At 37.0% G+C, this 23,241-nt stretch overlaps 1 protein-coding gene across 17 annotated transcripts in view; it reads right to left on the bottom strand.

Annotated features, from left to right (window-relative positions):
* The window catches only part of ROBO2 (roundabout guidance receptor 2), a 456,391-nt gene that overhangs the window by 388,708 nt on the left and 44,442 nt on the right, over positions 1 to 23,241 (bottom strand). For all 17 annotated transcript variants that reach the window (XM_071755874.1, XM_071755885.1, XM_071755823.1 and 14 more), the window contains exon 2: positions 19,175 to 19,501. In XM_071755874.1, the coding sequence (XP_071611975.1) occupies positions 19,175 to 19,501 (327 nt within the window). The remainder of the gene's footprint in view (positions 1 to 19,174; positions 19,502 to 23,241) is intronic.

Raw genomic sequence — 23,241 nt, 5'->3', positions numbered from 1 at the left:
CCATGGCTCCTTGCTGGCAAACACCATAAAAGTGTCCACATTTGCCTATATTGCACATATTCAGTGCAAGCAATGCAGGCTTATCCAAGCCTGAGGACCAGTAAGGTAGAGAAGAATTAAGAAAAAAGAAATACAGGTCACCCATATTCAATTTCGTGTCATTTCAGTCACGCTCTAAGAATGAGAAATCACAAAAATTATTTCTTTAATACTTCAATATTTGTAACACTAGTAAAACACAGTATGCCAAACAAAGCCTTGGGTTAGAGTATGATATGAAAAAATTGTCACACTTCTGGAATTCATTTGAGAAGGCTTCGTTTTTGCATCTCTGAATCTAAAAGTCTAAGCAATGCATTAATTTTTAGGAGTCTCTTATTTTTCTTAGTATTCTGTTGAGAAAATATATAAATATACCTAGCTGTTAAAGCAATAAGCATCACCTACCCCAAAAAGTGTTAAAAATAGTTCTTTCTCATAACAACAGTTTTCAAAGACCACCTTAAAACTTGGTGAAAATAAACTCTAAAAATAAACAAAACTATAAAGATTAAAAGGCTATTTCTTCATACAAAGATAGCATGTTCAGTTTTAAGATAATAAGACTAAAGTTGTGTACCTAATTTCCTTCCTGATTAAATTCCTCTTTTATTTAAAACTAGAAGCTTTTATGATTTATGACTACATGTTTTAAAAAACTTATTTTTAACTCAAGACCATGGAGCTGCAAAAGCAAGAAGTACTTAAAAGTACCTAAAACCTCATTAGATTGATCTGTATTGTACTTAACCAGTGAAATGGAAAACTAAGAATATTAATATGGCAGCTTTGACATCACAACAATTGATGCAAATTCTAGGGTCTAACTTGATAATTCCTGCATGCTTCCCCCAGTGAAAGAGCAGAACTATTGTCATATTATAAGTGTACGTGTAGTTAAACCTTACCTCTTTTTTATAACTCAGAATTGTGACAAAGAATTGGAATTCATTTTCTAAAATAATACATCTGATGTGTCAATAAAAAGAAACAAGAGAGGTCAAAATCAAACCTCATTAATTCTTGTAAGTCAGAGATCTCAAAGGGATATTATCAATGCTAAAGCAAGTCAAATGTCAAACTTAGGTTAAAAGTCATTTAAAGTAGTATGCACTTTCTTCCACACATTGGGATAATCCCCTGCAGCTTAATACCTTCTTATCATTTTTTCTTTCTCAGTGTATTCAAAACATTTTTCAAAAGAAAAACCAAGTAGGTAGCCAAAACTAAGGTAACTTTTGCAGACATGTAAGAAAATAAGGAGCCATGATAGTCTCCCAGGACTCTCTGGGCAAAAAAACCCAACTTTATACACAAGTTGTGCACACAGGTAAACACTGATCATACCCAATAGATAAACAGTTCCCTTGTATCAATAGGAGCAGAGAGTCTCACAGGTACCTAACATACTAGAATTATTTTAGCATTTCACATCAGCAGTACACCTTACCTCACAAAGTCCTTTGAGACAAAGAAGTATTGGTTAATACTTTGTAAAACAGGAGTGGCAATTCCTAGAAGTCTAATAGCAGAAGAACAAATTGAAATTTAGCACTTTCTTGGGCATTCTAAACAAAACCTGGAAGGAATATTAACTAAAAGGAGAAAATCAAAACCTATAATATCAAACACTTTACACAATGGACATTACAGACAACTTAAAAGAAAAATTGTTTCTGCAATCTATTTCTGCAAAAATTAAAGTCAATATTATTTTCATAGTGATGGCATTTTTAACCCATTAAAGAACAAAAAAGCTTTAACAAGACCATTAATCAGTTAACTGATACAAGCAATGACTATAAAGTTAGACCCAAACTTTTATTTTAGCACTAGTAGTAAAACTACAGTTTAATCCCCTGGGGGGAAGGAAAAAAAAAAAACAAAAACAAAACAAACAAACAAACAAACAAAAAAAAAACAACAAAAACCAGTCATTTTACCTCCTCTCAAAGCATCTTTCCCCTTTGGCTGCACATGACATTAAAGGTTTCAAATGTCACTGTGGTAAATTATTTGGAATTAAAATATGTCTCAATGGAACTGCTATGTTAAACGGATCCTAAAGTTGTTTATGAATTTAAAAAAAGGATAGGAATTAAAGAAACAGACTCTTAAGCCTCCCAGAAGCAAAACCCACTAGATTAAGAATTGTAAAAATTAAAGCTTGTGACTCCTTTAACCTTAAACTTGTCAATTAGCCCAATGCAGAAGTAAAACAGTTTTGCTTCTATAAAGACATTTTTAACAGCTAGTATCATGCCAACATAAAAGCTTTATTGCACTTTATATGATGGTGGTAACATTTCTCTAAAAACTCCTTAGAAACTCCCTTTTATTTTTTTATGAAGTCTAGTGAGTTGTAGATTAAAAGCTGTATTTGCTCAAAGCCAAGAACAATGAAATCTCATTCTAACTATATTTTCTGGACCACTTTGCAAGATCAAGAATAATGGCAATAAACAAACTTGGAACTTCTTCACTTAAGTTAAATTTCATATCACTACTATATATATAATTATGCTCAATTGTATTTTTCGAGTTCAATATCCCAAAAGAATATCAGATAAATTTGCTTCACAAGTCACTCACAACATTGGAAACACAGGAATGCCATGTAAAAAAAAACAAAACCAAAACACCTTTTTTTGATACTTTTTCTTGCTAATTTTCACAATTTTCCTCAATATACAGGCATTTGGAACTGGACTTTTCCTTGACTTGCTTTGGAAGCAATCACGTTCATTATTCCCTTCATAATTCTGTTATAATACATGATGCTTATCTGATATTTGGGCTAAGTAGCTAGTGCCATTTCTATCATCGATAAAGAATGGTTTTATTTCCTTTATTAAAGTTTTCATGAAAATTGGATTCAAATAATTTGCATGTTTTCACCTGCTTTTAATCTCCTGGAAGATTAAATATGCTGTAAAATCTGTGAAATTAAAGACCTTAGGACAGCACCAACAGCACTACAATCTAAAAAATAAGTGGACTTAAGGTAGAATACAAATTTTTCAGCTGTTTAAACACCATTTCACTGCAAGTAATATGGAATGTTCAATATACCATTTTGAAGTATTTCCTCAAAGAAAATACAGTATTTGAGATGGCAGCAGTAGGACAGCACATGGATATTACACCTTTTTCTGCAGCTGTTAAATACCTAAAAACCACATGGTTCCACTTCAGAAGCTGTAACTTTAACTGGACTTGATGTCAAGTTCTACTATGCAAGATTGCTGCAAATCACAAGACTTTCTGAAAAAATACACCTCTCATCCTTTTGTTATCCAGACTACAAGACATGCCTTAAGGAAAATATAACTACTCACACCCTATAAAGTGACATTTAAGTACTGCCTAATGGTCAAGATACATACATTATCAGGAAAAGCTAGTAAACTCCTAGTTACAGGACAGTAACATTAAGATAAATAAATGCAACTACATTGCAAATGTCTCTCTAGTGAACTATGACATATAATGAGCAAGAATATAGCAGATGTTCTATAACTGCTGCCTTCCAACACAGCTCCGCACATCAAGTTATTTCAATAATAGGGGAGGGTGTCTCCCTGTCACATAAGGCCTTTAATCTCATTTTATATTTTCAGTGCTTACTCAAAATAAGGACATGCCACAAGGAGGAAATTACAACTTTAGTTGCTTTTCTCTCTGAAATGAAAAAATAAAAATAACTGTTAGATGCTTCAACAAAGCCAGAAAAATCTTACTGTTAAGCCTTAAATGCTTATGAACTGAAGTACTTTTATTAGCAAATCTTTGTCCTCTCTTTTTCATTCCATTCTTTCTCTCTTCCTCTTCACTATACCTACACTACACACCTACCTACACAACAGGTAGTACAGCTAGAAGAAAAATTGGCTCCCTTTGTGAAGTGCATAAGTCAAATTAGAAACGCAAGATTTACTCCCAGGCTAAAGTGCAGGAGTATGTTTGACTAGACATTCTCATTACAGAAAATTTTTTCTGTGAAAGAATAACATGATAAAAGGACTGTTGGACATCTGGCATTTCAATATGTATGCAATCTCAAACTAGCTTTATGTTTAACACCCTGTTGGTGTTAAAGGAGTTGTAGGAATATGGTGGGAAGATGCTATGGGGATAGATAATGCTGCAAAAAACTATGGAGATATAAGTAGAAAAAATAGCGATTGATATTTTAAAGTTCAGAATACAGAAGGCACAAGTGCTCCCTGAATCTCTGTGAGGTCAGATATATCTGAGCTTCTGTTCAGTGACCAAGTAGACAAACCAGCAGAATAACACTCTACAAGATGAAAAATGGAAACCCGGTTAGTTTAATAAGATTAATAAAACTACAAGACTTACAACAACAGAAACAGTTTAAGAGATGGTTCTCAAATACTAGAGGAATATTTTGAGGAATAATTTCCCCCTCAAGACAGCCACTGTTAATTTGCTAACCCTGATGATGCTCAGGTCTAAAACAGTCACTGGATCTCTTGGACATTCTTCTGTTTTGTCACAAATATCAGTGTAAGAGGTCTCTGATTTTTGTAACATAGAAGTACAGTAGTGTGCTACCTCCAATTGGGCTTACAGCACTTTCAGGATTGGACTTTAAAAAAATAATCTTAGGCAGGCTGTCAGTCAGAAATCATAATAACACAAATTATTATTACTACTACTACTGTACAACAGTAGTGAAATAGAGGGTTCTAAACAGATGCCTTTTCCAGTATGAATTTGCTCATTTTAGACTTCGAAAATCATTGCATATTTTCTGCCTCATAATTGTCCAGTTATTCCAAAGCAAAATCTCCCTCGGTTCTGAAATGCACATTGATTTCTTGAAACACTATGAAAAGACAGATCAGTGAATTACAGCTTTGTAACTTACTAAGCTTGCAACTGACCCTAGCACTCTTCAGTAGTTGGTACTAATGGGTGTTTTGGGTGTTTCTTTCATTAAAAAAGATTATGTCCTTCTAATTTCTGTGACACTTGTCCAATTAATCCTGAACACAACATTCCCAGTACCTGGATCCATGATCACACAGGTAGCTGAGCATGCTATTGCTCAGGCAAATGTGTTATGAATTTTCAGATTATGAACTGTGCTAAGATGTCAAAGGTGATGAAACTGATAATCCATCAGTAATCTTCTGCCGACCACAACAACTCTGACCCATTGAACTAAATGAATGCATTTAATCACCAACTACTCAACTGATCAGAAAGTGCCACAGGGTATAGAGAGTGTCTTGACAAAAAGAAGACAGACACAGTAAACCACTGTCACAATCAGAGAAGTATATCTTACCTCAGCATCTTACCCATGTATCTAGATTCAAACTGAAATCATGTTATAACAAAAAAGTTTCGTTTGACAGAAAAAAACCTCTTCCTGTAAGACTTTGCTTTGGAGACTAATCTTGACAATACATCTCAATTTTTTCTTGTAAACAGATTAGGTTAAAACCCCCCACCCTACAATCACTTTTGGTGAATCAGAGCCCAAATAACACGATACAAGCAAAGCATGCTCCATTCAAAGCAGGTTTTTCAGCACCTTTCTGGGAGAAGTATTCTGCCTCTGGTCTGACTGCTGCCAGCTTCATGACTAAGAAGAATGGCAGGCCAAATCTTGCACTCTTCACAGAAGTCTTAAGCAAACTTCTGGCATGCAAAAAAACCTGACTGAATAGAAAGCAGTACTTTCCCCAGGTGTTTCTACGGCAAAATAACAAGCCTCCTCCCAGCACAGGGTTATTAATGTCTCATTTTCCTGATGTTCTGTGTTGGCAGCCCTGAAAGCAAGCTTTGAACTTGTTTATTCACACTTGTTTAATCCTGTCTCCACACAGCACATCACGGCCTGTGGGGCCAGGAAGATAGATGAGTGAAACCAGGGCCACAAGAGGGACAGGGTCATGGTGTCGCTGGATCTCATTAACTCCATCACTCACTGTACCAAGCACTTCAGAGGTCACCTCAACTGCGGAGTCTGAGATAGGCAGTGGAAAAATGGCTGGCACAAGTGTATACATATTTCCTCCAGATGATGCTACACATGGGAACAATACAGATCCTTACTTACACTGCCCCTTGAGTTCCTGGGGTTGCTTTTAGTCTGCTTGATTAGGAAAAAAAAAAAAAAAAAAAATTAGCAAATACCTGATAAGTATCACAGCAGAAGCATGAAGGCTGATGAGAGGACCGCTAGAAATAAGAAACCACAAGCATTTCTTCTGTAACCATTTTCTTACATACTGTAATAGGGGAAAGGAAGTACACAATGCCATAGAGTGGCTCTGGTACACAGTGAAAGTGAACAAAACCACATGCATTTTGTACTGCAGTTGTACTGTGCACACTGTGTGTATCACAAAGAAGCTTCTTTGAAACACAGAAAGTGGCAGAGGACATTAAATTGCCCATACAGTCCATTACTTAGAAATTTTAACATACATCAATGTTAGAGATGACTTTTTAAAAGATGTATGTTTAAAGTGTGTCTTTCACAAATATATTAGCATATGTTTATATATAAAAACTGTAATGTATGAGAAATATGTGATGGTTAAATAGCTATATACAGTACCAGTCCTAAACAATATTGGCAATACTCATATAATGAGAGTTCATATTTGTAACTTTAGCAAATAAGAAAGTTATCAATAAATAAATTGCAAACTATATCCTGATTGTTCACTAGATCTGTATATTACTGTTAGTAGCTTGATGACCAACTCACACAAAATTTCCTTTCTCACAGCTCTTAACTTCTACTTTTTACATCCATTCCTTGTAGTGAAGTCTCCTGGTTTGAGAGGACGAGGATAAAAATTGCCCAGCTGCCAGGAAGAAAACAAGTCCCTACCATGTGACCAATTAGATAAGAAAATACAGCTTTAAAAAAATCCAGGACTGTCCCAAACTCCCCATTTCCCATTTCACAACAATTGCAAAAGCATAGGCCTCAGTAGAGGTAAAGTCCATTTATATTAAGTGCTCCCAGGGAGTGGGGTGTTTTATACATATTTCAACAAGACTGACAGAATCAAAGTTTACATAAGAACGAAGATCTATTACAAGGCCAAAATGTTTTAACACATTCAAAATCAGATGATCGGATGTTGCTCAAATGGGAACATTATCTGAACAAAAGCATGAAGAATGTAATCTGTTGTTTGTTTGTTTTTTTTGTTTCTGTAGTATGTAGAGGGAGGCAAATAAGATCAAGAATAACCTCCTTTTCTAAGGATGTTATACTACCAAAAGATTTGGCTTTTGTTCATGGTTCTGCAATGAACATGATACATGACCTTGAGCAGATGGCTCCATATCTCAAAAGAAAACATGATTGATGTTCAGTATTTCCACCACTGACTTTTAGGCATGCATCTATAGGAATGCCCAATTCGAATCAGGTTTGAATCAGGTAATTAAGTTCTACTGCTTCTACAGTAGAATAAAAACTGTATATATGTCAATTAAATTAATGGGGTCTCTAACGTATGTATCCTGAGCCCCTAGTGTGGCTCTACTTACATTTCCCAGGCAAGTGTCCACACTGCGGGCTATTTATCTCCCCCTCCAACAGTCCAGAGCATACATAATTTCATTGACTCAAGAACCAGAGGAAGATATTATTTCTAGCTACTGAGCCTAAATTTGAAAAAATAAATAAATAAAAATGAAAGGTAGAGTTAGAAGTAGAAAAGATGGGACACAAAATCAAATGCTATCCAAAAATTAAGTTAAATGTTTCTGCTATTCGTTTTTTAGGAACCAAGATGCCTGACTAGGAGAAAAAGCCATTCTGATAAACCTCGAAAAAGTTCATTTAACTTTCCAGTTTGTTTCAATAATATCTAATTTATGCCCAAACTGTGCTCTCACTTAAATTTAGAACTACTCTAAATATCCTATGCTTTCAGAGAAAAAAAAGAGGTGCAGAGAAAGAAAAGAAACTCCTATCCAGATGTAGACATCTGTTTTGTAAAGATAATCTTGCAGGAAAGGTAGGAAATGTCCCATATAAGATCTTTTATACATCTATATTGGGTGTGCTGTTTTCTGATTCTAACCAAGAAAAAAAAAAAAATTACTTCCCCAGAATCCATGTGGAAAGCCACTTAAAGTGCTTAAACTCATGTGTTCCCCTTTTCTGTGTCTTTGCTTGTCATCATCCAAGACAGACTATTGGACTAGGTTGACCAACTGGTGTGACCCAGCAGGGTATTATGCCACTGCCTCCAAGGTAAAAGAGGAAAAGTCTCTGAAAACTGAGATTACAGTCCCAGTTTTCAAAACCAAAAACCAAATACATATCATTCTCAAAACTACTGTGTGACCATATTGGAACTAAAATGCCTCTCCATACTAACAGCTGATCTGCATATTCCAAAGGTTTTATATGCATGTAAAACTAGAATAATTTGCATCTATCATGGAAATAAATGGAAAGCTGTTCTGAGGACACTAAGTAATTTCATTTCTTTCACTATCACTAGTTTATTCCACATAAAATCAAAACTAAGAAACTTCATGTAGCTACCTTATCTATACTATTCTGGACAAATTCTTCCATTTTAAGGATACCTAAAGTTCCATTTAATATCTGCCTCTGCTAAAATATCAAATGAACATCCTCTTATTTGTAATCTTTATGGATATATAATAGTATGAGTCACCAAGTGCACTGCATATAGAACTGAATAATTAATTTCAAATGTCGAAGTCAGAGAGTTGAAATTATTTTGTTCTTTTTCCAAACCTACATTCTTCTAAATTATATTTGTGTGTGTGTGCACTTACAGAGCAGATGGAGAACTTTTTGTACTCATTATGATCCAAAAATTCAAAATATTAACAAATGTAAATTTTTTCTCAAGATTACTACACTGTTCACCTTACCTACCTAAACTCTGGATATTTTTCTTAAGATTCTTATGTACAGATTGGTGTTTCGAGATCCTAACAAAAGCAAAGTGAAAATCAGTGAAACTATTTCTTTTCCACAATCAGTGTTCATGAGGCTCAACCTTGCTGGATTGGCATTCTCTTCACAGACTGAAACTTTTTTCTTTTCCATTTATTTCATTAAATGACTTTTCATAAGGGGTGCGGCAAGAGGCAGGTTCGATTCCAATTAGTAGAAGCCAAGTCCTCCAGCAAGATGCAGGTGGATTAAGAAACTGCCAATTTCAAATGCCATAGCCATCTTCAACTTTGGCATACAAGATCAGGCAACAAGCTCAGCAGGACTCAATGGGAGGATGTCATTAAACAGGAAGAACTGGATGACACTGAAGACTAGTGTAAAAGAAGCTAGATTAGGTGCCATAATAGAAAGTGCAAGGTCAGTGCTTTCAAGCTGATCACAGGGAAGTTTACTATTAAGTAGAAACTCAACCTGTTACAAATTATAGGGGAAGAGAAAAATCTGCATCAGATTCCTATCGAATGACTATAAGCTTCCAAATGCTTAAAGAAGTTCAACATCATCACAGGAGTGATGGATAGAAAACAGGAAAGGTAGTTATTAACACTAGTTTGCAATGGACCACATGCAAGTCTTGAAATATTATATGCAGTCTACCCACCCATGTCTCAGAAAATTGATGCAGAATAGAAGAGGTGAAGAATGACTACTAGGATCAAGCAAATATTTTCCAAGAACAGACATGAGCTTTACTTGTTTAACTTAGCAAGAACATAGATCGGAAGTGATATCACTGTGGTCTATAAATGCAAAGAAAGGAAAACAACTAAACTAAAGGAAAATCAGTTCACAAGAACAAGCACAAATTAACCATGTTTATGTTTACATTGGAAACATTAAAACTCCTTTTCTCACCACTGGAAGACTTCAGTTCCAAGACACGCTTCCAACAGAAACAATGAATGCTCTCCCTTTCATCTCTAAACTCACTCCAATCAAACTGCTTTTCGAAGTGCAGCTTGAAACATTTCTGAATGGAACTAGTACATACAGCTCTGTAGAATTCAGGGGACACAGTGATCCAGGGCTCCCAGGTCTTAACATCTGTACATCACTTTGTACAGTAGAAGACAGACTATAAGATGATTAAATCCAGTTGGTGGCCATTCACAAGCAGTGTTCCCCAGGGCTTAGTTTTGAGGCCAGTCTTGTTTAATATCTTCATTGATCATCTAAATGGGAGGATCAAGTACACTCTCAGAAAGTTTGCAGATGACACTAAGTTTGCTCTGCTCTGTTTGAGGGCAGAAATTCTCTACAGTGGGACCTGGACAGGCTGGATTGATGGGCTGAGGCCAAGTCTATGAGGTTTAACAATTCCAGTGACAGGTCCTGTACCTGGGTCACAAGAACCCCATGCAACACTACAGGTTTGGGGAAGAGTGGCTGGAAAGCTGACCAGCAGAAAAGAACCTGAGGGTGCTTGCTGGCAGCTGGCTAAATGTGAGCCAGCAGTGTGCCTAGGTGGACATGAAGGCCAAGAGCTTCCTGGGCTGCATCAGAAATAGTGTGGCCAGCAGGACTAGGGAAGTGATTGTGCCCCTTTAGTCCACACTGGTGAAGCTGCACCTCGAGTACTGTGTTCAGTTTTGGGCCCCACAAGCTGCCCAGGGAAGTGGTAAAGTCACCAGATCTGGAGGTGACAGAGGTCTTAAAAAAACCCAAACAAACAAAAACGTGTAGCCATGGTACTTCAGAACTGGCATGGTGGTGTTGGGTTGATGGCTGGACTTGGTGAACTTGGAGGTCTTTTCCAACCTTAATGATTCTACAATTCTATGACAGCAGAAAGTGACTGTGTAAACTTCCTTTCTCTGGTATGATAAACCAATTTTCAAAGTATCAGTATACCTTCACATAACTGCCTCTTTGAGCAAGAGACATTTCTCACTAAATTTCCAAATATTAGAAACTTATTCAAAGTGTAAAAATCTATGGAAGCGTTTGAAGTGGAAGTGTCACCAAAGCCTGGATTAAATTTTAGTCCTCTAAGAACTGGAACAATGTTAAGAATATATCTTAGAAAAGACAGAAAAGGATGAAGGATAAGGATGGGACATCCTCAAATTATTATCAGAATAAAAACCCCATATTTATACAAATATATACATAAATATACATGTATACATAAAATATCCACCAGTCTCATCCTAATCATTACTGTTAATTACCATAGTAATGAATTTTGTTATAATTGATACTATGCAACATTTACAAAGGAATGGTCTGAAGTATCACTTCAAATGAGTACTTTTTAAAGCCAGACATCACAGATTAGTACCACGTCTGAAGCCAACAATAGCTAATATTTCAATTAACATTCAAATAGTGCTTATAGTCTTCTGAGAAAAGAAAAATGGTTGTAAAAATGTTATCTTGTTCTCCTTTATTTCCCAGATGAACTAAAAATCAGAGAAATGTCAAAAAAAAAAACCAAAACCAAAACCCAAATAACCAAAAAAACCCCAGTATTCAATGATGTGCACAGTAACAGATCAGCCAATAGCTAATCTCTTCCAAGGTTTCTGTAAAATCATCAGTAGTTTCTTAGCTTTAAACATTTTATCAGGTAGAGCATTCCAAGATACATAAACAGCAGGATTTGATTTAAAATAAAATCAAAGGCAAGAGGAAGAAGGAAGCTGATAAAAATCAAATGAGGAAACGTGCAAAAAATTATTAGAAGCAGAATCAGATTAAGCACACTGCAAATAGCTTCTAAAATGTAATATTGAAAGTTCTCTTTTAGGTGGGGAAAAAAGGGTAGATCCTGTGGAGAAGAATTCAAGCAATAAATTAGAGATCCTACAGAAAGCTTGTCTAGCCACTTCTAGATGCTGGAAACTATTTTTACAACAGGATTCTGGGTATGATACTGGACTGTAAGACTGGAGGTCTGTAGGTAGTGGTGTTACCTAGGGGTCAGTGCTAGCTAGGTCTAGGCTTGTTCAACAAATTCATCAATGACCTGGATGAAGGGATAGAGCATACTCTCAGCAATTTTTCTGATGCTATAAAACTGGGAGGAATGCTGATACACCAGAAGGTGCTGTCATTCAGTGAGATCTGGGCAGGGAAGAACCTGGTAAGGTTCAACAAAGGCAAGTATAAGGTCCTGCACCTGGGGAGAAATAACTCCATGCACAGGTTCAGGGATGACTTGCTGGAAAGAAGCTCTGGGGAAAAGGACCTGGGAGTCCTGGTGGTAACCATGAGCCAGCAATGTGATCTTGTGGCCAAGAAGACAAATGGCATTGTTTACACCAAGATGAGTGTGTCAAGCAGGTGAAGGGAGGTTATCCTCCCCATCTACTCTGTCCTAGCGAGGCCACATCTGAAGTAATGTGTCCAATTCTGGGCCTGCCAGTACAAGAAAAACAAACTACTGGAAAGAGTCCAGTGTAAGGCTATAGAGATGATTAGGGCACTGGAGCATCTCTCTTAGAAAGAAAGGCTGAGAAACCTGCATCTGTTTAGTCTGATGAAGAGAAGACTGAGAGGGGGATCTTATCAATGCTTATAAATATCTAAAGGCAGGCATCAAGACAATGGTACCAGACTCCCTTCAGTGGTGCCCAGCAACAGGAGGGCACAAACACAAACTGAAAATACAGGAAATTCCATCTGAACATGAGGAAAAAATACTTTCACAGTGACAGAGTACTGGAACAGGCTGCCCAGAGGAGCTGTGGAGGAGATCTCCTTTGCTGAAGATATTAAAAACCCACCTGGACACAATCCTCTGCTGTCTGCTCTAGGTTAACCTCCTTTACAGGTGGGTTGGACCAGAATGATCTCCAGAGGTCCATTCCAACACCTACTATTCTGTGTTCTATGAATACAGAGTGCAAGAGAGCACAATACAAAGACATTCTAATCAGGAATTCTGAAGGATTTAATTCTTACAGTAGAACCAACCTGCAGCTATTAAGGAAACTTTTCACTGGGCTGGTGCATCTTCCTGGAACATACAATCAGCTGAGCTTAAGTGCTCACAGTAAAAACACTCTTCTGGTACCCAAGCCTGATTGTATTCTGTGAACTTGAAAGTCTTTGTTTAGAGCTCACTGTGCTGTGAAAACCTACTAAAAAAAAACCCAAAAAACTATTGCAAGATGACCACAGTATGAGAAGAGCAAAAAACAAGCAAATGGAGAACAAAGTCTGGCTAAACCTACAAGTACGACAGCTTCTCATTATGACTGAAATAATGTTAAATATCTTTGGATCTAACATCAGTGTGATAGCTCTTAAATGTGAGCCTAGAACTAAACACTTAAGTCTGCATGTCCTATGGGAGCTCAAAGGATAAGAAATGAAGACATAATGATTCAGTCACCTGTCTAAATCCTAGTGGATGATGATGGGAAGTACTGTTTTAGTCTACATTAAGGCCTCAATGCTGAAGCACAATCTTAAGCAGTTTCTGAAAAATGCAATAGTGACAGGAGATACAGCTTAGTTTATCTTGATGAAGAGCACCAATGTCATAAAAATTCTAGCTCACTCTGGCTACTGGTACAAAAAATCACACCCTATCAAATATCTAAGTTTCTTATTCCTAGTTAATTTAGAAGCAGTAGGAAAAAAAAAAACTTAGCTAAAAGGTAAACTAATAAAATATATAATCAGAATCACTTTTTTTGATCAAAAGGAAACTTTGTGCTGAGGCATCAGTCAGGTCTTGATTTATCTGATATGGCTTCACTCATTAGTATTTATAAACCTCTTTATTGTCTAGTAGTCACTGTAGGAAATTATGTCCTATACATTAATGCTGCATTATGTACGTTTCTAAAAATAGTATTCCTCATTACTTTATTCTAATTGAGAGAAATTGCTTATTTAAAACTTCAGAAGTACAGAGGTTTGAAATGTTCTCTCTACCTTATATAATCTGCCTTTTCTCTGATTATCTAATCAGATACACTTTTATTTATTTTCTTCTATGAGTGGAATTTTATTTTCATTAATTTTGCTGCAATAATAGCTATGGTTTGTTATATTTCTTAGAATAACAGAGTAAGAAAAAGCATGATGCTTTTCAGAATCCTGATATGACTCATCCACAGGACCACTGTCTCCAGCACTTCAAATTTTACAATAATTCTTGATGACAGTGAAAGACTGCCAGCTCAGACAGAAAGTTCTGCAGACTCTACTGAGAAGAATGAGGGTGAGAGGGGTATAACTAAATGAATATGATGTACTCTCCACATGTGAAAGCAACCCTAAAGCAAATCAGGCTTTGAAATTACCAGTAACAGAATTAAAAACATTTAAGACACGTGTTGAACAAAACCTAGATGAAAGATATCCACCCATTTTATCCTGTTTTACAGGTGGTCTTTACCCTGAATATTTCAAATGAAATTATAACTCCAGTTTTATTAATATTGTGCATTAACATTATGGTACAGAGATTGTGTGGCATTTGTTTATACCTCTCAGATTTTATTCACTCAATAGTAAAACATGAAATTACTGTCTTTCATGCTGAAGAGCTGGCTTAAGCTTGCTCTGGAATACACCTGTGACTCTTCACACTAAACTCACTGTACAAGCATAATCTCTCTTGTTATAAATAAAAACATAATTCAGTTTTGGTCCCAACATAAACAGGACCATTACGTTTGGAGAGTGTTCCAAAGCCTGCTATTCAAGCAATCTGGGACATATAAATAATGCAAGACTTCTTCCTTCTCCAAATGACAGTTCAAGCACAGACTCAGAAAGATGGAAGCCCAAATTTATACTGCCTTTGCAAGACTCAATCTATTTCTGGTTCTTCAATTGAATAATGACTCAGAGACTTCCACTGTTTTCTATTAGCACCAACCCACACACTCCTACCTTTTGCCAATTCATGCAGAAAGGAATCTTATTTGTGAATATTATTACTGTATTAAAATGGCAGCAAATCCCAGCTAATCTGAAAAGCATCGTGTTTTCTTTTAAGTAAGGCAGAAAATTGGTCTTTTTTCCCTTCCCTTGACCCCTGACCTTTGAACCACAACCTCCTTGCCACTAAAGCGTTCAACACCTCATTTAATTTCTTCTCGCTGTATTGGCACAGCGCTGGAGAAGGAAAAGGGAAAAAAATAATCTGGGGACTTCATCAATTTTTCATGAATTTTCATTTAGGCCAAAGCCCCCTCTTACAGTGGTCGATAGATCAAGCTGCTGTCACATATTTAACACCTGGGGCTACAGCTGCTATCTCTAGGGGCTGCCACTGACTGGGGCTGGATCAGAGGCAGCCTCAGTCAGCGCAAGGGCCCTGATGCTCTCTCTGGTGCTTACATCTGGCGCCCCAGCACTCGCAACTGAAATCCTAGATACAGCCTCTCTTGCAAATGTGTCTTCTGATATCCCCACTGGAAAGCTACACCATACAGCTTCAAGTGTGTCACAGTTCATACATCGTAAAATACCCTGCTCTTGTTTTTAAAAACTTCTGGCTTTCCAATGTGAAAGCAGTCTCACAAAAGATAAAACTCTTTCAAGCCTACTCCCCTTTCTTAAGTCCTCCCGAGAAGATCTGACCCTTGCTGAATTTCAATAAAAACCTTCTAATTAATAAAACCAAAAGAAATAGGTTTTACTCGTTTGAATACAATTCTTTGTAGTTGTTTTATTACTAGAACATTTATTTTTCATGATGTAACCCTAGAACATGCCAATACTACAAAAGAATTTGCCACATGCAGTAGGAGAATAGTCTTGCTGCTAGCACCAGAATTTATTTTTTTTTCAGTAGGAGCTTCCTTAGAAGGAAGAGTAATCCCCACAGTGCACACTCTGGACTAATGCAATAGAAGAAAAATTATTTATATATGTTTATAAACTCCTATTTCTTCCTAAATGTCTCCTGGAATGAAGACTTTCTAAATTAAAGGCAAAAATATTCTAAAAGTATATTCTCTACGTTAATGTTTTAATAGCTTCCCAAGTCACAGTTCTTCACCAATTCACTGGGACAGAGAAATTTTTATGACAATGTATCTCAGCACAAAAATATCTGACTTTTGATTGTGTACCCATGCTCTGAATAGGCAAGGTTTTAATTTCTGAATGCTTTGGTTGGGCTGGCATCTAAAGTCATCATGTTTCGGAAAGAGGTTACCTGTTTCTTGACCAAAAAGAGCTTAGGAACTTACTTCTGCAGTTTGCAAAAAAAGCACTCAAAAAACAAAAACAAAACAAATCAAAACAAAAAAACTCAACAGAAACCAAACCAAAAAACTCAAACGAACAAAACACAAGAAAATTACTATATTCAAGATGGGCTAAATTATACACTGTGTTTTTCTTCTGTATTTACACATAAATATGTATACATCCGAAGATTTTCAAAGCCACTGATTTTGTGGCATGTGCCCAGAGAAGGGGGGAAAAAAAAAAAAAAAAAATAGGAAATAGGAGAGTCTGAATCACAGTTAATGCTGTTTAATATCTGAATGCACAAGCATGTAACAGATACATAAAACTAATTAAGTATTTCTTCATAAATCAGAAGTTGCAAGTGCACATTATTGGTGCACCAACAATTCAATAAGCAAAGTAAAATTCTTTCACTAAAACAGCAGACTCAAGCACTTTAAATCTGTAAAAAGCTGCAGTTTGTCTCTAATGGCACAGTTTGAGGCCACCTACAGTCACATAACAATCCAAAATCCTGTTGTCAGCAAAGGACAACCATCCTTTTTCTGGTGATGAAAAGAGCTTGTTTCGGCTTAGTGTCGAAAGAGTGGTTTTCAACACCATTACAGATAGCACAAGTAAGAACTGATAGCATGTGGCTGTCCTGGCTCCTGTGGACAGGGCTGCAGTATCCAAGCAACTCCACAGTTTTCAGCAGCAGTTGAGAACAGGTGAATGAGGACTCACTGCTGACAAAAGGCTGTCAGCAACAACTCATTTCCCTAGTGAGCAAATGGACTGCTACTGACCTGCCCATCCTCTTCAGTCCAGAAATGCTGACATTAGAAAAGCAGTTAAAAGCCTTAAAATAACTGTTCCCTGAAAGACATTTGGAGGCTTTAGAACCAAAATTCTTATTAAAAAGGGTCTCAAAAGTAAGGTAAATAGAGTAGGTCTGCTATCATCCTCCAGATGATGCCTTTGATGCACACACATTGAGCACTGGCGTTTGCTGTTAAAACCAGTGAACATAAACCCAGCAAAAATGTTAAAATTAAATAAAGGAGCAATTATATAAACTTTTTTCTTTGATGAAGATCTTTCTGCAATCACAGGCACAGCATGGCTCAAAGAAAGACAAAGCACTGCTGAAGTGGAACAGAAGTGCCTGCTTTAGACTGCTGAAGTATTTCATTGGGGAATTCAGTCAGTTAAATGTCAAAGCTATGAAAACAGTAAAATAATCTGGTGTCAGGTGCATGTTGCTATTGCAAAAAATTTGGCTATAGTTTCAGATCTTGGATTTCAGGTTCTATGATCCTGCTCAAAAATACCTTTGATAATGAAACAGTTTTCTTATTTTTCAAATCTTCTACTTTCTCACATGTGGTTCATGCATGACCTGCTACCAGTTACAGTAGTTAAAATAATTGCTCCAGAGTTTGGGCACATTGTAAAAAAGAGTCTCTCAGCAGTCACTGAAGCAGCTACCAGTGAAAACTTACAAAATATAGAACACCTTTAGATTTCAAAACAATCAGTCACTTTCATTTGATGACTCCTCATATAAATTGAACAATCTTCTGAATTTCAACAGGGCATGTCTGAATCTCAACAGGATTGCAGTAAGTGTTTATGCCTCCTACAGGTTTTCTCAACAGTTTAAAAACCCCTTGGATAAAGAAAGAAATAAACCAAGAAATTTTCCTAGAGTCATACTCACCCAGGTTTCAGCCTTCCTGAAATTGCTCTTCTTACCAATTCCTAAATACCTACCAAAACTGAATAACATTCTTTGATGCCTTCACTAGCAGATACACATTTATTCATGCCTTGAATGCGAGTCAAAACTGTTTTCTGTTTTAAACAGTTCTGAAACTAGGTTATGACAAGTGGAAGGCAGCGAACAAGTCCGTTTTATTTGAAAAATGGCATGTTGTGCAATTTCTGAGATCAAAGCCTCAAGATCACATAAAATTAGATGTAAAAGTCTGTAGACTGCATTGGGAATAAATATTTCTTTTCTGTGCTTTTTTTTCCCCACCCCTCCCTTGAAGGAATATACCTAATAGTGTTAAACCCATTCCTTATCAACTAAGCAACACAAGTTTATGCTAAAGCCCTATTTCAGTCAAATGTATTTTAGTGAAACCACTGCCATATGAAGAATTGGGATGGAAAAAAGTGAAATTCAGCAACAGAAGAACAATGATAAATCTACTAAAATACAGCTTTGTATGAAGATACACAGCTACCATTTGTTGATATTCTGAATAACTAAGCAGCAAAAATTAATATACAACATACTGTATTTTATGTATGATGAGCTTATTTGCTTTGTGAATATAATTAAAGTCTCTGCTAACTACTGAAAGCAGATCATGCATGCCAGGTGTTCTTTGAAAGATCCATGATGACTTGTCTTTTAAGATAATCGATAAAAAAATAAGACTGCTCTGGATGATATGAGAAATGGCCAACAATTTCACTTGCCATTCACATAATGAATGAGACCTGTATTAGGTTTATGATAGAGGAGGACATACCGAGGTTCCCTGCAGTACAGAACATGAGTCACCAAGAAGCTGTCTGTTTCTGCTAACGGATGACTAGATAAAAAGAAACAGGCAGTGCACCTTATATTAAATGATAGGTATTTTTCCCCATTAGTTCCAGTATAACAAGCTTCAGTCATAATTTAAAAATTAGATTATTCTTTAGAGGAAGATTAGCCTTTGCCCATGTTTGTGCCAATCATGATTATATATTGGCTAGAATCCTGCTTCAGTATAAATCATGTATTCTGTACAGTCACTGCTACTGTAAAAACACATGTAGAAATGCCCTGACTAAGAGCTATAGCTAATGACAAAATGCCATGCTTATCTACACTTATCTCCCAGACTGCTGACTGCGTGCAAGTGCTGGATGATGGCATAAAAGTAACTATAAAGTTTTATCCAGTGCTAATCGCATGAAACTACTCACATGCCACTTCCAGAGATGCATTGCGACTCACAGCTTCTCCAAGATAGTTCCTTGCTACACAAACATAACTTCCTTCATCGGGTTTACTCCTGCGTCCATGCACGATACGTAGGAAAAATAAAGATCCGCTGGGCAGCAGCATGCGGTGGGAGCGCGGATCATCTTTGTCTGTTTCCACCCTCTCTCCATCCTTGTACCACTCAATAGTAGGAGTTGGTCGTCCTTCAGCTTTACAGTTCAGAGTTGTTGGCTCTCCTTTCGAGACTATCACATCTGAAGGATGCTCAACAATCCGGGGTGGAAAGTCCTCCTGGCGGAGACGGGATCCTAGAGAAAAAGAAAAGGAGGGAGGAAAGAACGATTTAAGCTTCACAAATGAGTTTTCACAAGTTGCTGTTTTAACAACACAAAAAATATCAAAGAAATAACCAAAACAAAACAAAAACCTGAACACATTTGATATTGTTTGCCTGATATCAAAGACTCTCAAAGCTAAAAAACTGAGCTGGACTACAGATATACACATCTAAGGCATTATCAAATCCACAGCAAATGCAGACTGGCTCCAAGGAGTGGGCTCTTACACTTATATGCATGAAAATCTTCCCTTGTTCCAATAACCATGCCATTTACATTTGACTCTAGATCCACAACTAGCATCTCCCATCCTTTCATCTGCCAGATTCAATGGAGGGACATCCAAGAGCACTGTTTAATTTAATCCATTGTTTAACAGTTCTTTGCAGTTTGGTATGCATGCTTTGTACCCCTTTTCCACAAACAGCCCAGGTATAGAAACAGTTTGAAAAAAAAAAAAAACAATCCAAACCAAACACGCACCTGCAACTGAAGCCTGGAAAGTACTCCCTCCTTCATAAATTTTAGTACAATAGTTTGCAGCCTTAAGTGTCTGAAGTCACTCATGAGGTCTGTTTTTATTTGGCTCTCTCAAATGTCAACTGCACTTTGGAAATTTTCGCATGCATATACACACACATACATACAAATTCAATATAGGCTGACAATCATAGAACCATAGCATTTTCCTCATTGGAAAAGACTAAGATCATCAAGTCTGGAAGTGTACTGAAAACACTAGTGTCTAAGAAATCAAAGGTCCATTTCCCTTTCTTATCTCTGCTCTCATCCTTTTCTTCACTTTACTTTTCCATGTCCTTATCTGCAAATGTACTTTTCAACACATTTGCAGTATCCCTTGATTCTGACCAATAGTGCATTAAAATCCTGGACGTGGTTACTGAGAACTGAACAGCTCCAGCATTTCTACACTGTGTATCTAACCAGGGATCTCAAACCCTGGATTATCCCGAGTGCACTTCAGGGGCTCAGTTCACACACAGCATACCTTGGAAAGAATTTTGTTATACTTTTTCCACTTTTTTCCAGCCTTCACAACTATCAAGTCTATTAAGTACCAATAATACTGAAATTTCTAAAACACTGATTTTGTTGTCTCTACAATAGCAACATTGTGCCTTGTCCTGGACTCTTCTGCACAGCTGCTTCGACACACTGTTATTCAGCCCTTCTTTATTTCCTTCACACTCAATTGCCTTCCTCCTGCCTGGGGCAGGGAAGCAACAGAAACTGAAAACAGTTTTCCACCTTCTCCAGTGAAGCCTTACTTTGAGCCCTGCAAAAAAGTCCAAGTGACAACCTTCTATTACAGTCCTTACCACCTAGTGTAATTTTACTAGCACAAGTCACGGCATCCCAAATCTCCACAGAACTCAAAAAAATTCAGTAGTATCACAACACAAGCCAAATTTTGCAGTAGCCTTTTTCTGAAAAAAGATCCATTCACAATTGTTATGCACTTTATTACAGCTATTAACAGACAAATTGTAGAAATGAGTAATTTTTCCTTTCTTTTCCTTTCTATTCTCTTTTTGCTGAGCTGGAAGAGAGCCATCAGGATCATCAAGTCCCTGTGTAGGACAGCCCAAGAATCACATCACGTGCCTCAAAGTGTCATCCAAAAGCTTCTTGAACTCAGGCAGGCTTGGTGCTCTGACCACTTTCCTAAGGAGCTTTTTCCAGTGCTCAACTGCCCAGTGGGTGAAAAACCTTTTCCTGATACTTCCTAAACCTCCCCTGATTCAGCTTTCTACCATTTCCCCAAGTCCTATCTTTGGTCACAGGAATGAAGAAATCAGCACTTGCCCTACCTCTTCCCCTTGTGAGGAAGATGCAGGCTGCACTGAGGTCACCCCTCAGCCTGCTTTTCTTCAAGCTGAACAATCTAAGTGACCTCAGCCACTTCTCATAAGTCACCCCTTCCAGACCTTTCAAAATCCTCCTGGCTCTCCTTTGGATGCTCTCCAAGAGCTTGATGTCTTTTTTATGTTGTGGTGCCCAAAACTGCACCCAGTACTCAAGGCGAGGCCATATGAGTTCAGAGTGGAGTAGGACAACCACCTGACTTGACCAGCTGGCACCGCTATGCTTGAGACATCTCAGGACAAGGTTGGTCCTCCTGCCTGCCAGGGCACACTGCTGGTTCATATTCAGTCATCCATCAACCAGGACCCCAAGAGTCCTGCAAAAACAGTGTCACCCAACAGAAAACCAAAGTCCATCACTCCTAACCTCAGCATCAGTCATCCAGATATAGTTAATAACTACATATTTAGACTATATTAGCCTGATTAGCAGTTTTCCTGAAAAAAACCCCACAACAGTAGCATCACTTCTCATAAAAATGGTCAGCTCTCCTAATTCTTAGAATAGCTTGGCGTGGAAGGGACCTTTAAAGGTCGTTTAGTTCAACCTCCCTTCAGCTAGCAGACACAACTTTAACAAACTAGATCAGTTTGCTCAGACCTCTGTCCAAACTGACCTCAAATACCTCTCTGTGCAACGTGTTCCAGTGTTTCACCACTATCACTGTAAAAAAATTTCCTTCTTATATCTAGTCTTCACCAATCCTTTTATTTAAAAACATTACTTCTTGTCCTATGGCAGCAGGCCCTGCTAAATATTTGGCCCCATCTTTCTTTTGATGCTCCTTTAAATTTTTAGTACAGATCATCCTTTCTAGCATAGATCCTGAAAATCCTTTGAATGGATTTGCCATGCTACTACAATGGACTGAGCTTCTTAGATATAAGGTGTATCAGCTTCTGAGGGTTAGTTAAACATTAGTCTCAGTTTTCTGATCACCAGCCTTGCTGAGTGATCAGCTGATAAGCAATTTAACATCAGTATCTTAATTATATTCTAGGCACTACATATTTTGAAATATTGTCAATGCCTCAGTTACTTAAGAATTTATGAGAAAGTGAATAGGGATCCATTCTGGGGAGTGAAATCACATTCGGATTTCTGTTTTACTAAGTCAGGTTAGTAAACTACAGATTTGCCAAGGAAAAAACAGGGATATAACACTGCTGCACAAATAGACTCTTTCAGTGGCTACCAGATTCTGTTTCCAGTAGAGCAAAGGTATCCATACTCTGTACTGACAGTGCATGAAAACACACTGACAATTTATTTCATTTAAAATCTAACAGAATTTGCAGATATAAAGTATCTCTAGACCATGACCCCTACACAAAATATTGAAAAAGACCAAAAACACCTTTAAAACAAAAGTTGAAATATTTCACAGTACCAAAAAAAGCAAAACTCCCTATGTTGGCTAGAGACATGTATAATATTCTTAAGTCTACCAACTTACTTCAGTGTTCATTCTCAAAGGAAACAAAACCCTGCTAGTGGTAAAGAATTCCTATTAATAGTATCAAAAATAATACCAAAACAGAGAAGTAGACAGATAAAATTAGATTTTGATAAATGGTTAGCACAGTGTAACAAAATTGGCAGTAAGATATAAAATACAAATAAAAAAATATTAGTTTTCTTATATACAAATGTTTGTTGACAATGTTCAAACTCAAAGCAGTACATTTTAAGGACAATTACAGGTCATGATAAATCCTGCAAAATCCTTCTCCCATAAAGAGTTAAACCTTCCACCTTACAGAGCCCAATTCAAAACCCCTCCTCAGGTCATAATAGGACTAATTCTTCCTCTTCTGTCCTGA

The sequence above is a fragment of the Heliangelus exortis genome, chromosome 1 (genome assembly GCF_036169615.1).
Source record: "Heliangelus exortis chromosome 1, bHelExo1.hap1, whole genome shotgun sequence".
NCBI classification, from domain to species: Eukaryota; Metazoa; Chordata; class Aves; order Apodiformes; family Trochilidae; genus Heliangelus; species Heliangelus exortis.
The sequence above is the reverse complement of the archived record's forward strand: the minus strand, read 5'-3'. Positions and strand labels throughout refer to the sequence as shown.